Source organism: Astatotilapia calliptera, chromosome 4 (assembly GCF_900246225.1).
Source record: "Astatotilapia calliptera chromosome 4, fAstCal1.2, whole genome shotgun sequence".
In the NCBI taxonomy this organism is placed as follows: Eukaryota; Metazoa; Chordata; class Actinopteri; order Cichliformes; family Cichlidae; genus Astatotilapia; species Astatotilapia calliptera.
The window spans coordinates 4,393,734-4,408,700 of record NC_039305.1 but is presented as its reverse complement, the minus strand read 5'-3'; the positions used below and the strand labels follow the sequence as shown (position 1 = coordinate 4,408,700).

General features: G+C 41.1%; 2 protein-coding genes across 3 annotated transcripts; one reads left to right on the top strand and one right to left on the bottom strand.

Annotated features, from left to right (window-relative positions):
- Positions 1-2,258: 2,258 nt before the first annotated feature.
- On the top strand, positions 2,259-6,114 carry LOC113020271 (amine sulfotransferase-like). 2 transcript variants are annotated; one of them, XM_026164082.1, is made up of 6 exons: positions 2,259-2,462; positions 2,565-2,764; positions 3,576-3,702; positions 4,977-5,071; positions 5,175-5,346; positions 5,420-6,114. In XM_026164082.1, exons 1-6 carry the CDS (start codon positions 2,321-2,323, stop codon positions 5,527-5,529), a joined length of 846 nt encoding a protein of 281 aa, XP_026019867.1. In that variant the 5' UTR covers positions 2,259-2,320; the 3' UTR covers positions 5,530-6,114. The 2 variants fall into 2 exon arrangements, with proteins under 2 accessions (XP_026019867.1, XP_026019868.1); XM_026164083.1 differs by having other exon boundaries at positions 2,270-2,462; positions 5,175-5,320; positions 5,420-5,523.
- LOC113021475 (eukaryotic translation initiation factor 3 subunit D-like) lies at positions 6,113-14,368 on the bottom strand. Its single transcript, XM_026166197.1, has 12 exons — positions 14,338-14,368; positions 11,470-11,600; positions 10,844-10,965; positions 10,623-10,755; positions 10,382-10,529; positions 9,918-10,048; positions 9,723-9,808; positions 9,469-9,598; positions 8,592-8,734; positions 8,216-8,408; positions 8,039-8,132; positions 6,113-6,230 (listed from the first exon to the last, which is right to left on the bottom strand). Exons 1-12 carry the CDS (start codon positions 14,366-14,368, stop codon positions 6,217-6,219), a joined length of 1,356 nt encoding a protein of 451 aa, XP_026021982.1. The 3' UTR covers positions 6,113-6,216.
- Positions 14,369-14,967: the final 599 nt, after the last annotated feature.

Here is a 14,967-nt window from a genome sequence, read left to right as displayed (position 1 = left end):
GGCAAGCCAGCACCACAAAACTCTAATGAAACTAAGTTCAACTATATACCAGGTTTAAACAAATAGCAACACAGCAAACAGGTTTAACAAACAAGCTTCACATGCAAAGCAGACGAGGAAGACACTGCATGTTCACTTCAGAGCAGCAGCACCCCATAGTGTGAAGGATCTTCAGCCTTTTATACTCCCAGGTGCAGAAAATCAGCCAGTCAATTGGTCATGGAGTGGTCATGGGATCTCCAGGCAGCCAATCGTCCGCGAGGTCTGGCACACTGTGATCTGCATAAAAGAAGGCTGGCACAGGACTCCCAGCAGCCAGTCATCCACGAGTCCTGGCACACTTAGATTTGCATAAGCACAAAAGGGTAACAGTAACAGTTCCTCAGACTATAGACATTGACAGACCACGTGACTTTCACGCATTGCATGCCGGGAACTTGTGGCAAAACAATCCAAGTACCGCATCAAATGCAAGCATTTGCAGCACCGCAAAACATTCATTCTCCGGTTCCAATAAATTCTTGGTTTTTCTTTGCCCCCCAAAGAAGGTATGTACAAAACGAAGGAAACAATGCCGGTCCATACAAAGACAGACTTGATGAAAAGTCAAAGAAAAGATACGAGGAAAAAAATCAAACGAGTGAAAGGGTTAGACCCTTACGAGCACACAGAGTGGACAAAATACGTTAGCGTGCTGCCCACTTTCACCACGCTCATATTTATAATCATACGGTTCTTGGAGTGAGTGCATACACTCGTGAAGTTTAGTAACTTCAGGTCACTGCAACAAGCCCAGGTACAGTTTACCGACGGATGGGTACAGGACCTTGAAATGCACCGTGTAGAAAGTAAAGACCATCGTACGTATCATAAGTTTACCAGTCTCACAAATCGTCTTCATAAATACACATTCGTTAACCGTTTATTAATAGGACCTTTGAGCTCAATGGTAATTAATTAGCAGTGGAAATAATTTCTGGTTCGCATTACAGAAATGTAGCAGTGACAATAATATTGTATGCTGTAATCGTACTGGGCAATTAGTGATACAAAAAACCTTTTTTATCCTGTGAATAAAAGTATATGTTTTTGTCAATGTACCATAATAACAGAAGCGAAACGCAATATTGTGTCAGGACAATTCACTATTTATGCACAATAAATAAAGGAGCATAGCGCGACAATTTCTGTTCAGCGTCAGACTTGCTTGTAACCTATATCACCAATTATGTTAAGAAAAATGACGTATTAACAACTACAAAACACTGACCTTTGTGGAAATGCTTGGAGCAGACTAACCTGTGAGCTGGAGTGTTCTGGGACGTTATATTTGGTCTTTGAATGGCTGCAATCCAGGCCATCCGTCGTGTCTTTGTTACTTCAGAAACATGGCTCGAACAATTTCTCTTCCATGATGTAATCCGATAACAACTGATCTCTTTCCCCGTCGGCTTCCCGTGGCTGTCATGCGACCGGCTATTGCAGTTAATGTTGAAAATCTCCCAATTCTTTTAATCTTTGGGCTGAAGAAAGGACAATACTCGGTGTATATATGCTCAATCAACAATCATTTATTTCCATACAATTCAACACAAAGAGCATTAAAACATCCGGACGGGAGAGATGCTGCCAGAGGGTCAGGCACATGTCTCAAAATGGTGGCAACTTTTATAGCTTCTGACAGCCCCCACCTAGTCATAAAAGCTACATGTTCACATGTTTTTCTACTTCTTAGCGAGACTGGCTCCTGACCTTGGCTCCCTGTCTTCCTACAAAGGTGGTGGTATGGAATGTGGTTTATCTCTTCTGCCCTAGACGCAGAGTCTCCTTTCTCTTCATGATTCAGCAATAAAACATGTCAAGAACACAGTGTGAGACATTCACAGCAGATCAAGGATACAGAGTGATGCACATTTATCTAATAAACTAATATGTAAATATGTTCTGTTAACTCAAAAGTATAATGAGAACTAGACTACATACACAGCACACCATCTCAACTAAAGGATAATATATGTCCTACAGCTGTTAACATAATTCAACTACATTGACTGTGGTCATAAAATAACATATGTTTTACTCATAATCTTCACATTAATAATACAACAGCTTCTTGCCACTTTTTGTGTTTATTTTTATCGCTGTGTAACTGAGTCCAATTGAAAGCCTGCGTGCGCTAGTAACTCTTGCCACGAGTTCCCAGTATTGTTTGCAGTTTTACCCCTGAATGACGTCACATTTTCAATCTCTATTGCCACATGGGGTGAAGAACTACATAAACTGTGTCTCTCCTTATCCGCCTGTGTGATTCGGAACTAAGATGGAGCAGCTCGGTAACCGTCTCTGCCGGTATAAGAACTATAACTTTCTCTCCAGTTACACAACTGCAGAGTACATAGACTCTCTTCAGAGTTTTGAAATAAGAGACAGCGATGTGTTCCTCGTGTCTTATCCAAAATCAGGTCAGTGAGAAATCTCTGTAGCATCCCATTATTTTGCAGTTTTATTCTGTCCAGAGTGATCCACTGGTCAGATATGATGTCCAATACATTTTTCCTCAAAAGGCACCATATGGGCTCAGCAGATCATCACTTCAATCTATGAGTTGGATGGGCATGTGAATGAATATCTTACCAACTCACAGAAGATGCCATGGCTGGAGTTCACATGGGGTGCATACACTCGTCGCCCCTCTCCACGGCTCTTCACATCACATCTCCCCCAGGTTCTCATGCCTCCAGGACTGATGGACAAGAAGGGAAAGGTCAGAGCTGTATAGACGCTCAAGCAGCCTGAAGAAAGAGCTGGTTTTGAGATGTAGTATGACAAAGTTCTTTAAGTGGTTAAAAATATAATTTGCTCAGTATTTATGAGTAATTGTATGAAATGATAGATACATTTGTTAAAGAAAAGCAAAATTTTATTGAAGTTTTATTGTTAAGGAATGGCATTAAAGGATTAGAGGCAGTATTTGTTCATATGAAATTCAGATGGTAAATGGTAAATGGTAAATGGCCTGTATTTATATAGCGCTTTTACTAGTCCCTAAGGACCCCAAAGCGCTTTACATATCCAGTCATCCACACATTCACACACTGGTGATGGCAGCTACATTGTAGCCACAGCCACCCTGGGGCGCACTGACAGAGGCGAGGCTGCCGGACACTGGCGCCACCGGGCCCTCTGACCACCACCAGTAACCACCAGATGTTTTTTCTTAGTCAGTTACATAGCACTAATAGCACAAATAGCACACAGCTTTTTGAAACATAGACACTCCTGAGTAGAAAAAACAAACAGCAGCAAGTAGAATGCTCAAATGAAGCTTCAAAATGTGGTTTCCATATCAATGGGTCACCTTATGGTGACAACATCTAGCTTTTATATACAGCCAATGAAAACAAGTTTGCTTATAAAACAACTGTATATATAAAACTTCATATATAACTTTATATATAAAACAACTCTTAAAACTAGTAGAAATTACTAAACTGCTCAAACTCAAGATATTGTTAAAGAATGAGTGATTTTAAAAGTGGCATGGATTCTGTTTTTTCGTTTTGTTTTTATGTCAGATTGTGTATTTGATGAGGAATCCAAAGGACAACATGGTGTCTTACTATCACTTCAGCAACAGCCTTGCAGACCTTGAGACCCCTCAGAGCTTTGCTCAGTTTTTCGAGTGGTACCTGACGGGAAACGGTACGTGTCCTCATCTCCACTATCTGCCTAATGATGATGACCAAGAAGAGTCCAGGTCTGATAAATGATAACAGATATCAATGTGATCAGGAAGAACTGAAATTGATTATTTCAAACTGAACTGTTTGACATACTTACCCAAGTGCACAGACTAAGGGATAATAGCACATCCATATAGAAAAAAAATATATGGCTTTATAGTCAAAGGAGCTTGCAAAGAAAAGCGTCTGGACTTCTTTAAGTTACTTGAAGACGTTTCACCTCTCATCTGAGAAGCTTCTTCAGTTCTAAGGTCAAATGGTGGAGAGTCCCAGATATAAACCTAGTGGGAGTAACCCCCCACAGAGGGACAAAAGGACCCCCTGATGATCCTCTAATCGCCTGACCCAAGGTGTGAAACTGGGTGTGGGTCCCAATCAGCCAGAGTATCGGGTGAGTTCATTGTGAAACCTGGCCCCACCTTATCATGCGAATTCCTGAGAACAGATGAAGAAGCTTCTCGGATGAGAGGTGAAACGTCTTCAAGTAACTTAAAGAAGTCCAGACGCTTTTCTTTGCAAGCTCCTTTGACTACGATGACCTGGATGACTGAGAACCTTCACAGACATATGGCTTTATACTTCTTCCACATAGCATTTCACAAAAATACTTTTGATATGACACATACTGCATATCTATTAGTTACTTTACAAATTAAAACAGTGGTACCTCAGTTATTTGACTCTTGACGTTGTAAAACCTTTTTACCAGATTGAGCAATTAGCAAATAAGATAAAAAACACACAAAGAACGTTCTGTCCACCTACCTGTGCTTGTGTCTTTCCTAAGCAAACAGAGGTGGGTCACACAAAAACAGCTTGTAATCTTTTGAACTCATTCCCCTTTTGACCCTTTAAATCACTGACATTCTGGTATCATTAATATACTTTACTTCACTTTAATCCAAATTGAAAGATTTCCTAAAGCACTGACTTTGTTCTAACATTGTTTTTTGCTTTTGATAAAAGTTCAGTCTTGTGGCTGTAAGTGATTTACTCCAAGTTAGCTTCCAACATCCGAAGAGGACCACTTGTGAAGAGGACAGTGCTGTTCCACATCTATTATTAAAACAAAAACTCCAAAAAGATATTTGTTTGTGTAGCAAAAACCTTTTTTCTTCCTCTACCTGTTATCATGCTGCTGGTATTAGAATTGTAGTGGGGTAAATACAGTCAACAGACACTTGATTTTAAATTAAAATGCCAAATGACCAGATTCCTTATGCTGCTATACAGTACCAGCATCATCCTGGTTTGATCATGTCAGGGAGTGGTATTCAAACAGAGACCAGTACAACATCCTCTTCCTGACCTACGAGGAAATGATTTTGGTAAGATGTTTCTTCGCATTTTTGTTGTTCCTAAGGAAACTGAAATAAAATATCTGGCAGAGTTTAAGGTTCTTTTTCTCTTGCCTTCCTGCGTTTCTTTCAGGACCTGAAAGGATCAGTGAAGAAGATCTGCAACTTCTTAGGGATAAACCTGACTGAAGCTGCTATCAGTCAAGTTGTGGAAAAAGCTAAGTTTGAGAAAATGAAGAATGACTCGAAAGCAAACTATGAGCACCTTCCACCAGAGAAGTTCAGTGGAAAATTCCTGCGCAAAGGTAACATAACAGACCTGCAGCTGCTGTGCAGACAAATGTGATATCAGGTGTTGTGTGTTTGTCTTTATTACAGGTCAGATTGGAGACTGGAAGAACACACTGACTGTTGCACAGAGTGAAAGAGTGGATCAAGTCCGTCAGGAGAAACTTGGTGATTTGCCTTTGAGGTTCATCTGGGAATAAGCAGAGCAGCTCTTCAGGGTCTCCCAGTAAAAATACTGGCAGTGGCATGTTGTACACCTCAGGCCTCCTAGTAGATACACCTGTGTTATCACACTCACAAGATTTTCAGTAAACTTCATCTCTGTCCTGAGGCCACTGAGATTTATACTCACCCAACACTTTTAGTAGATACACCTGTTATCAATTTGAAAATCCTGTGTGGCTTCATTCTCGAGTTATCACATTTACAAACTGTCCACCTGTCCGTTCATTAGGGTGACAAAAATATCCCATCAGTGTTGTAAAAAAAGTAATAGTAACTGTTATTCAAATATTAAGTAAATTCATTTTCTTCTTTTATGAAAAAAATCAAACAACCATCAGACTTGTCCTTTGCAAACAATTTCCCGAGTTTATGTTCAGTCACTTGCTTCAGATTATATTCGAGCATCTTCTGACTACTCTGCCCATGAGCAAGCAGTTTTCAGTCACATCCACTCCTTGTTTATCAAGCTCAGTGTTGTGTCCGTTGTGCTCAGCTATAAAATGCTTTATGACATGTTTTGAACTTCAGTACAAGAAATAAAACACAAGACATTAAAGGTAGTTGTATAATCTGCTATTGCCTTTATTGAATGTCAAAAGGAATTCACTTGTTTCTCAGTGAAGGATCAAGGCTGTTTTGGTCACTGAAGCTGACTCCACACTTCAATTATCATCATCTGAAATGAAAAGGGTTCAACATAAGTGCAAGAAGAATCTGATTTATGAACAATGAACACTCAAAAACCAAAGACACACAAACTTTGGAATTTATAATTTAAAAAAAAAAAGTGCAGACAAATGCATTTCTTCACCGTGGAATTGAATTATTTCATTTTGTTAAAAGTCCGCTTGTTCACTGTAGCTGTTTTATACTACGTTACCCATGATGCACCTCGGTATCTGTACTTCCGGTTGGGAACGTGTTCAGCGCAGCGCTGCACAGATGAGAGGTGTGTCGGAGGAGTAACGTATTAACGTGCATTCGGTGTGAGTTAATACTGCGTGCGTGCTTACCATGTGAGTATTGTAAGATGAGAGTGAGGCTTGTTGACTTTATCTGTGTAATTTGCTATCGCTAAGAGGCTAGTCCCGTTGCTATCGCTAAGAGGCTAGTCTCGTTGCTATCGCTAAGATGCGTTTTGTTTGGCCTACTACAGGCAGCCTTGTGTTCAGCCCATATTTCATTCCATATACGACTTACTGTCAAGCATTGTGGTTGTAGGTGGATGTAACTATTTACTATGTTTATTCTCTGAATCGTTGCAATCTGCAGAGGTCTGGTTTGCCAATGTATGTACAAGCCAGAAATTCATTTATGGTCTTAGGGTGCCATCTAGTGGCCATGAGGTTATGGCAGATTGTATAACATTACGCTGGAAACCCACAGTACTGTATAAGGGGTACACTGCTATCCATAGTGGTTAATACAAATGTTTGTTCTTTCTGTTTACAGATGACCACACACACACATACCCATATACACACTCACACCCCCGTTACCTGCATGTGAATACTGTAATGCCTCCCTACCAACGCTGTACATCCTGTTGATGTCATCTGCCACCTCTTTAGTAAAGTTATTTGAACTACATCACTGTGGAGTACCATTCCTTCTGACCGAGGACGACTCAGTTGAAGCGTGATCGGCAATCAGTGCAAACATACATTACACATTTATAGCATTTGAAAGATGAGCTGTTAAACCCCCCCCCCCCAAAATGTTTCTTTGAGGTTACAGGCTACTTTTTCTTTTTTTTCCTTTTTAACTCTGAGTAACTTCTTGTGACCCCAGAGGTTCATGTGATTGGATGTTCCAAAGAAAGTGTTCAAAAACAATGACAGCAATCATAAATAAAAGAATATGTCAAAAAAAATAGCCACTGCTCATTTCATAATCACCATGTTTCTTGTTAATGCAGCATAAGGGAGCCACTGGAGAGAAAAAGACCTTCTCAACCCCAGAAACAGACTTAAGAATTAAGTTTTATAAAAAGACCAAAACACTAAGAGAAAATGTGATTTTATCAAATTCCAACAGTTTCTTGGATTTTTACAGAGTTTATATCTGTTCTCTGACAACTAAGCATGCAGTCTGGTCCAGTACAGATGTGATAATGTTACTCCACAAAGTTACACCAAAATGGGCTAAAAGTGACAAAACACTCAAATTTGAGCACCAAACACTGAATGTGCAAATGTAGCATGCATTACAATCCATTTAAAAATATGAATTAGTTAATCGACTGGCATTTGTGGCCCTGACCAATGAGGGCAGCAGCACCGTCAGCTGGTCGGGCACATCCCTGCTGTCCTGTGTGTAAGAAACATTTGTACCTGAAGAAATCCTGCACTTGTATTCACCGCTAACACACACCAGTGACAGAAACCATTTTCACACCAGCACCAACATGTTAAACTGGAACATCCTGTGCTTCCCACACAAGCTTTAGTTCAACCTCTATTTAAAATAGGAGCTAAACCATACCTTCTTCCTCCTCGTCTTCTTCATCCTCCTCCTCTTCCTCATCTTCATCAGAGCTGAAGGTCCCATCAGGCAGGCTGTACACACGGATCACTTGCTGTAGATGAGAAACAGAATATCAGCTTGTGAGCTCACACACCTCCCAGCTGCCTTTCAGTTCTGCTCTCTGCGCCGGCTCACCTTGTTCGGGTCCTTCAGGATCAGGTACTTGCCCTCGTCCAGCTTGAGGCAGATGTCGATGACGCAGCGCAGGATTCCCCAGGCGTTCTCCATGCTCAGGTTGATCTGGCTGGCGAATTCATTGGGTTTGAACTGCTGGGTGCCCAGGATGACGTGGCGAGCAGAGTCTTTCACGTGGTACCGAGAAACGTACCTGGAGAAACCACAGAGTGATGCAGAGACAGTCAGTCCAGCTTACTGCCTTGGCCTACGAGCACTGCAAGAAGGAACTGGATTGCTCCTCAATCAATGATTGGTGAAAAACCTTTTTCTGCATCTTAATATTTAAATTAGCCTCCTCTCCTTTAACACACAGAATCGGAATCTCGCTCCTCACCCCAGTTTCAGGTACTCTGATCCAGCCAGCATGGCGCAGCAGGTCCAGCGCGCCAGTTTGTAGCTGTTATTCTTCAGCTCGGTGGCCAAGACGGCTCCTCTCTGAGAGTCCAGCTTCTGACGCCAGTCCACACCATTACAATACTACAGGACAAGACAAATCAGACGCACCAAAGCTTATAAACAGAACAGCATATACTTAGCTGAAGGAGGAGGTTAACTGCCTGTGAACAGAGGAGTGGCTCTAGTAGCGGATGCCTTAAAAGCATCTGGAATAACAAAACTGCCTTCATTACAGCAATATTTCACAGAGTCTGAATCTGGAGATGTGTCACCACTTCTGATTTTTACTCACTGAAAATTCACATCAGACAGATGCAGCTGAGAGGTACAACCATGGTTATTTTTAACACAGCATAGACTCTGTTCTGTGTGAGGTGAAACATCTGGAAGGACCTATGTCTGTATGAGAGCTTGGTCTCCAACAATAGACTCAACCCACAAACATAGCTGACCATAGGTTCAGAAGCACAGAAGGAGTCCTACTTCCTTTTGCTGACATCTAGTGATCAAACATGTGAAGTACAGAATGCAGCAGTTTTTAGAAGCACGTGAAAAAGACTGAGAAAAAACACATTTCTGGTTTTTTTGGAATTGCTATTTAGGCCTATTTGTTTTCTCCAGAGCACCTTCTTTCCTTATTTTTCTAAGTTTTTGTAAAAACGGTCAGGGAGATATATCGAATACATTTTAAGCTGAGCAGATGAAGACGCTGCACCTAGCAAGGGCTTTAATTATTTCGGGCCATTTCCTCGACTAACAGACAGATGAGCCTGACTGACTAAGCTCTACTTCATTAAACCCGTTTCCTGTCTTACCCTGGAGTCCCACTCATTCAGAGTCTTGACGTTAATGAAGGACACTTCTCCACTGGCTCCAGTCATCACGCCATCGTGCTCACAGCGGACGATCAGATCGATGTCTTCTCCGAGCTTCCAGTGACGGTACCTTTAACACAAATACAAAATATCAGGAATTAAACCCAGGAATATTTACTACAGCAGTTACAACAGCCTCTTGTTCTGCTGGAAAGATGAGAAATTACAAATTGGTTTGAAGCTACTGAACATACCGGTAAGCCACAGATGCCACCTCACTCTTGTCCATATCCTCCTCCACAAATGGGTTTGAGTTAGGAAACTTGTAACGGTCTCCACCCTACAAGAAAGAAAACAAAGACCACTCACTTTCATGAGCCAATTTTGTTTAAGGCTAGCTTAGCTTAGCACAGAAAGGCGTTGGGGCTTCCAGTCATGTGACTTCGTACCATGCGTAAACACTGCTGGCTGAAGTTGTGGTTAATGTACGTGGCCTCCATGGCCAGGTTGCGAGGAGAGTTGAAGGAGTTGCCCTCATCCTGGGGAGGCTCGTTGGCAGTCTCACTCACAGTTAGCAGATCTGAGGGGAACAGTTGGAGATCAGAGCGTCAGTATGTCTGATAGAACTCAGTCATGTTCACTGGTGAATGTTTTGGGGCATTTTTTCCCCACAATGAGAACGTCTTTCAGGGTTGTAAATATATGTTACATTCAAGTAAACAAAATGCGGGGTAAATAAAAGAGTGGTTTAAAAATTCTCATTGCAATCCTTCAAATTTTCTTCTCTGCAGAAAAACACCTGGGTCATGAGCTGTTCTCTCAGGCTTTATTTACAGTCAAACTTGTTTTTCCGAGCAAACTAAGTGTAAAACATCAGAGTGAAACCAGCTGCTGGTGACTACAGGTCGCTCACCAAAGTCTGAGTTATCTCTCTTGTCGAAGAACAGCTTGTTGCCCACTCTCTGCACGATGATGTCCCAGGAGTTGACTGAGCGCGTGCAGCACATCAAGGTGGCCAAGATGGCATCAGTGGCAAACACGTTACCCTGAGTCTTAGCCAGCTGGAGGGAGGAAAGAAAGAAATAATCATGTAAGAAAGCTGCCAAACACAGGGTTCAGACAGCAATGCATTTTCAGGCAACATATTTTTTTACCTTGCGGATGACGGGGTCGTCGGTGGTAGTAACAGTGTGGAAGATCCTTTTGATGCTCTTCAGCTGCTTCTCGTTGCGGGTGGTGATTCGATCAAAGGCCTTATCGTAGTACTCCAAAGCACCACAGCACTCACTGCAGGAAATGAGAAGTGAAACCTCATCATCACCTGCATTTCCCCCCTATAATAATCTATTACAAACAGCGGCTCAGCTTCACCTACATGTCAAGGGGGTCAGACACCTCCATGTATCTCATCTTCATCAGTCTGGGGAAGTCCATCTCCTCCTTCACCTCCCAGTCACTCCTAACCTCCACAGAGGAGTCTCTGGGCTTCAGCTGCGCCTTCGTGAACAGACAAGGATGTCAAGAACAAAGTCAATAACACCACAGTACAAACACACCTTTGAGTCTTAAAACCTTGAGATCACATTATCTTTAAAAATGGGTTTAAACATGATGTGAGCCACAAAAGCAATCATACCAGAAAAAAATGTAATTCTTACTGTTGGCAAGGGCTGAGATTTAAAGCAGCATATGCTGACATTACTTTGACTGAGATGCACTACAAAACTAGCCAATATTAAATGATACGAGGTCAGGCTCACTGGGATTTATTTACTTCTTAAGCTTATTTGTGAAACAGCCAGAGTGTGAAACTCAAATTTACGCTGTGGACAATATTCTTTCTGGACTTCCAGTATCAGTTTACCTTCCAGTTATTTTCTCGATTAATTGTTTACATCATAAAAATGAAAAAATCCAAAACAACCTGAAGCAAAAACACATGAACCTTCCCATTATTACATCACAAAAAATTGAATTTATATTTCAACAGTAAATAAACACCTGGGATTTTTGGTCCCATTTCTGACGGACACCAAACTGCTTTTGGAACTTCTTCTGCAGCCGCATTCGCTCTCTGACAAGACAAAAACATGGGATCCAGTCTTTCTTTGCCGCCAAAAGAATTAAAAGAACTGAATTTAATAATTAGTGTCTCGACCCAGATTCTTTTGCGGCTGAGAGGACAGATTGGCTTAAGGTGGGATCTGATAGGAGAACAGGAGACCGGTCTAAAACGATTTAAAGGTAAGCACAAGCCTGTTCAAAGAAAACGCAAATTTGTGCACATTGGATGAATTCTAAATTATCTGTTCGCCAAATGGATGGTCCTAACCGTTAATTGGTTCAGGAGTGGTGAAATTAAAGTAAATTATAAAATCTGTTAAGTCCATGGCAATTTTGGGTAATTTGTGATAAATAAAAGTAAAGTCTAGGGAAATTTGATGAAAGCTTATGGTTGTTAATGCTGGGGTGAAGTTTAAAGTTGATGTGACGTGTGTTTGAAGTTGGTGTGTTATGTGTGTGAGTGTGACGTCAGTCAAGAAAAGAGATTAGATTAGGACATTTGGATAATTGATTAGAGATAGCATCAGATAAATAAACTGGTGGTTAGAGTCCACAGTGCTGATGAAAGTATTGTGTGAATTGTGCTACAGAGCTGAGTTAAAGAATGGTGATCTGTGTGGAAAAAACTGTTAATTGTGCTGGGGATTTGTGCCAAAACAGCTCTGCTAACTACGCTGGATTTTGATGTGAATGCTTGCAAATGCAAAGAGCTGACTATACGTGTGTGTGTGTGTGTGTGTGTGTGTGTGTGTGTGTGTGTGTGTGTGTGTGTGTGTGTGTGTGTGTGCGTGCTGAGGGTGCATTCTTTTTATATCAACACTTAGCAGAGTTACAGAGGGTATATAGACTGTAAATATAAAATAAGAGTTCGGTTAGGCTGTAGAAACAGATGAAAATCCAGTGAAATGAAGAGTGTGTGTGCGTATGAAAACTGCCGTGTGTGTGTCTGGCAGGAAGTGAAACAGGAAGTGAACATGTTTGCATGCCCATAAAAGGAAATTGACTGATGTGTGTTGTGTGTAACGAGTGAGAGAGACCTGTTAAAAATCTAGATAGAGGAATTAGAGAATGAATGTGTTAAGAAATAGTAATGAAAATGATATTAAATAAATGTTTTAGTGTGTTAATGCAGGTGGGCTCTTCTCAACTTGAAAACATGAGTACAGCTGCAAAATGATAGATTAACAGAATTGGGATGAAAACAGGCCAGGCTTTGGCTTAAAAATTTGACAGCTTCACCTCTCATTCTGTCCTTATCCTGAGAAGAAGCTTAAAGGACAGTCAGTCTCCTGATTAAGACAGACAGAGCGACACAGTGTACTTGAAGAATTAACAGCAGGCAAAAGTCAGTGCAACTGACCTAAAATACTGAATGGTCAAGCAGCATGTATGACGATGTTTTGTGTTTTGATGAGCTAATAATCAGCTCTCTTTTTCTCATTTTTGTTCTAAGCAGGCCTGCAAGATTGAATTAACTGCGCTGTAAAAATTTTCGGGAGAACAAATATAAGGTGAGTTTTTCCAGATTATAATGGGCAGAGGAGAAGCCTAACTGTGGGAACCGATGAGTGTTTGAGTTCCCGTCCAAAAGGATTGCAGCAAGTCAATCCAGTTAAAACATAATAAAGAACTCTTTTTCTAAAAACAAAACAAAATAAAACAAATGAATGAGCTCATGTTGTTGAGGGTGGAGAATCTGATTATTCAACAGAAAGTTAGTGTTTTAGGAAATCTTTCACTTTGAAAATCAAAGTGAAGTAATGTCTGTTAATGATAACAGAATAGCAGTGATTTAAAGGTTCAAAAGGGCATGAGTATGAGTGCCAAAGATTACAAGTTGTTTAGTCATCAACAGTCTCTGTTTGCTTTGAAAAGACACAAGCACAGGTGGTCCTGCGACATGTTTGTGTCCAGAACTTTTTGCCATGGTTGCACTGGTGCGCCTAACTTTTTTTTTCTTAGTCGCACCAGCACAAAATTTAGGTGCATCCAAATTTTCAACCGCAACGCTTAACACCGTAGTTTTACATGTGCACTTTTTTTGGGGAGAAATTGCTGTCTATACAGAGAATATTGAATTGTAAACAATTAAATAACAATCTTGTCAACACAAAGTTCTTTATTCGGAGCACATTTCTACAAAAAAGATAAGTTACTGAAAAAGTGCTTGTGCTGAAAGTGCTTTGGCACTCTTTGGCTATATTGTAGACAATGTTAAACTTAATCATCACATCGGCCTCCTCTGATGACTTGTTTGCTGCTGCGTGGCCACTGAAAGGCAGTGGGGAGAGGAGACACTTGGGCAGTGCATTTATTGCAGCATATAATGTGTTTTCTGGATACACTGCTACTTTTTCAGCATTCAGAGATTGATTGCTCCGTGTCAGAGCACTGGCTATGAATTTCAGACAGATCAGGCCTTAACAAAAAATGTATCAACAGTTCTTTTCAGTTTCTTTTCTTTTTACCCACAGCTACATCCACTTCTGTCGGGCCTCACTAGGGCTGGGTATCATCACTGATTTCTAGAATCCATTCGATTCCAATTTACGAGGTCCCGATTCAATTTTGCCTCAGACAGTCAGAAATATATTTCTGATCATTTATCAGTACTGATACTGTGAGACTTCAGAGGTGTAGCATCATAGCAGATGCCTTTGTGTCAAAGTAACAGAATAAAACACAGAAAAACATGGAGATTTTCCTGGCCTGGCTTTTTATAGCAGATAAACTTAAAAATGTTCTGCAATTTTGCATAATTTTAAAAACTTTAAATTAGGCTTTCTTGTCCAAGGTCCATCCAACCATTCTTCTGCTTTATCCGGGGCTGGGTCATGGGGGCAGCAGCCTAAGCAGAGAAGCCCAGACCTCCCCCTCCCCAGCCACCTCCTCCAGCTTGTCCGGGGGAACACCAAGGCGTTCCCGGGCCAGCCAAGAGATATAATCTCTCCAGCGTGTCCTGGGCCTGCCCCGGGGCCTCCTCCCGGTGGTACATGCCCGGAACACCTCACCCAGGAGGCATCCTTGTCAGATGTCTTAGGTCATTTAAGTTAAAAAAAAAACACAAACAAAAACAAAAAAGAGACAGCGGCTGACACCGTTGTGAACAACAATAGACTGGTGGGTAATAATGAGTGAATGAATAATGCAGAATACAGAGGTTTGAGATGGGAAACTGTTCACGTACACAGTAAGCTGTTCTTAAAGTTTGATTTTTATCGTGGTGGAAGCAAAACAGCAAAAGTCAGAGGGAATTAATGATGACATTTATCAAATGTGAAGCATAGTTTGGATCTTGTTTTGCTGCTGGTTCAGTGAATTTTGGTTGGAGAGAGACAAAACCTGTAGATCAGAATTGAGCGGAAAAAAGACATAAGTAAAACCCAACTGCTTAACACTTTAGTTCAACATTAACTATAGTTGTTCCTGTTACGA